This window comes from Egretta garzetta, unplaced genomic scaffold (assembly GCF_000687185.1).
Source record: "Egretta garzetta isolate BGI_Z169 unplaced genomic scaffold, ASM68718v1 scaffold621, whole genome shotgun sequence".
NCBI lineage: Eukaryota > Metazoa > Chordata > Aves > Pelecaniformes > Ardeidae > Egretta > Egretta garzetta.
The window spans coordinates 10,285-12,047 of NW_009258687.1; the positions used below are offsets into that span (position 1 = coordinate 10,285).

The window sequence follows — 1,763 nt, forward strand, 5'->3', positions numbered from 1 at the left end:
CCCAGCGGGGAGCGGACGAAGCTCCCCTGCAAGAGGCGGCCCCCGAGCCCGAGCCCCTGCAACTGGCTGAGAGGTAGGAGGGGGATGCTGGCCTTGGGGTGGCACCGTGCCTGGTGGTCCCAAGGATGCTCTGGAGGTGGCCCGGGGCTGGGGCTGGTGCTGCTGGTGCCAAGGGGCCTTCTGCAGTGTCCGGGGCTTTTCCAGGCGCCCGAGGCATGGGGGTGAGGGAAGGCCACTGTGTCCCCCCCCAGGCGAGGGCCAGCCCCCGTGGGCACCCTGCCCTGGCCCAGCCACCCATGCCAAGCAGGGACAGAGCTCAGGGCGTCGGGATCCCGGCAGGGCCTCTGTGGCTGCAGGTTTGCAACCTGGGACAAAGCTGGGAGGGTGGAAGTGGAGGCTTGGGGGCTGCGATTGCTCCCCTCTGGCTCAAGCTGTTGGCCCCCCGGGGGGGGTGGGCACCACGGAGCTCGGCACGGTCAGAAGAGGAAATTTCCTTCACAGGATTCAATCCTCTCCCTAGGCTACCGGTAAAAGCCCATCTGTGGCCTCCTGTGCTGCACAGGTGAATTATTTGGTGGCCAGGTCCCTGGTACAGCACGGCGAGAACTCATTTATTGGTTTCTGCCTTTTATTATTGAACGCGTCCATTGTCCCACGTTTGGGTGAGCGCCACCGCTCCGTGCAGAGGGGAAGCGCAATGGGCTTTTTTGGTCTTTTACGTAGTTTAAATTATAGACCAGAGCTGGGGAATCTCGACTTTAAAAGAATGTGTAATGAGGTTTTTTTTTTAAAAAAAACCACCCCTATATTTAGGCCTAAGGGGTGGCTGGAGTCCTGGCAAATGTGGCCTTAGTGCCTGTGCCTGCGGCGCCGGTTCTCCAGGCAAGGGGCTTGGGGGGTCCTGTGCGGGGCATCGGGGGCCACGGCTTAGTGCTGGGAACCACAGATCAGTGCTGAGGACCAGAGGTTAACGCTGAGCCCAGGTCAGCGCTGGGGAGCTCAGATCAGCGCTGGGGACCACGTATGAGCGCAGGCAAGGCCCCACGAGGTCGATTTGGTCAGGTTTGTCTCCTGAGCTCCCCACGGCCTCGTCCCAGCCACGTTCTGGGCACCCATCTCCCATGTCACGACCCACCAGGCTCTCCAAGAGGCTGGGATGTTTGGAGGATTTATCTTCTTTTCCTCTGTGTCTCGATTTTGCAAGAGAGGAGAAAAAAAAACAAAAAACAAACACACTGACCAGCATGTCCAGGCTGGCAGGTCCTCCTGGGCTTGGAGCCACCAGCGTGTTGGGAGCCCTTGGCCCCAGGAGGTCCCAGCATGGTGGGAAACGTCCAGAAGGCGTCCTGCTGGGGGGATGAGGGGTGAAGGGTGTTTTTAACCCACAAGCCTGTGTCCCTGGCAGTCCCCTGACCCTCTGCTCCCGGGGGGATCCCTCCGTGTCGCTTGGGCGCCCAGGGCAGAGTCTCCCAAGGGAGGGGGAACGCCTGGCTTCCCCTCATCGCTCTGCCTTGACTGGGCTGCCCTTTCAGTCAGACTTGCCACCTTCTTAGCGTCCTGGTAGCCAGAGGTGCTTCTGCCATGGCCACCCTGGCTCAAATGCCCATCAGGATCCCTAAACTGCAGCATCAGTCCCGCCTGGGGTGCGGGGGCTGGCTGCCCACTCCCCAGCGGTGCGCGGGGGGGTGAGCAAGGCGTGTGTGCTTGCAGGGAGCAGGCAGAGGCGGAGGTGCAGGACCCCAAAGCCCCAGCCAAAGCCAACT

The 1,763-nt window shown here is 61.6% G+C and overlaps 1 protein-coding gene across 1 annotated transcript in view; it reads left to right on the forward strand.

The window, feature by feature from the left end:
• LOC104135333 (protein unc-13 homolog A) overlaps positions 1-1,763 on the forward strand; it is a 36,374-nt gene that overhangs the window by 6,072 nt on the left and 28,539 nt on the right. The window contains exons 10-11 of the mRNA XM_035888701.1: positions 11-73; positions 1,711-1,756. Coding sequence (XP_035744594.1) covers positions 11-73; positions 1,711-1,756 — 109 coding nt within the window. The remainder of the gene's footprint in view (positions 1-10; positions 74-1,710; positions 1,757-1,763) is intronic.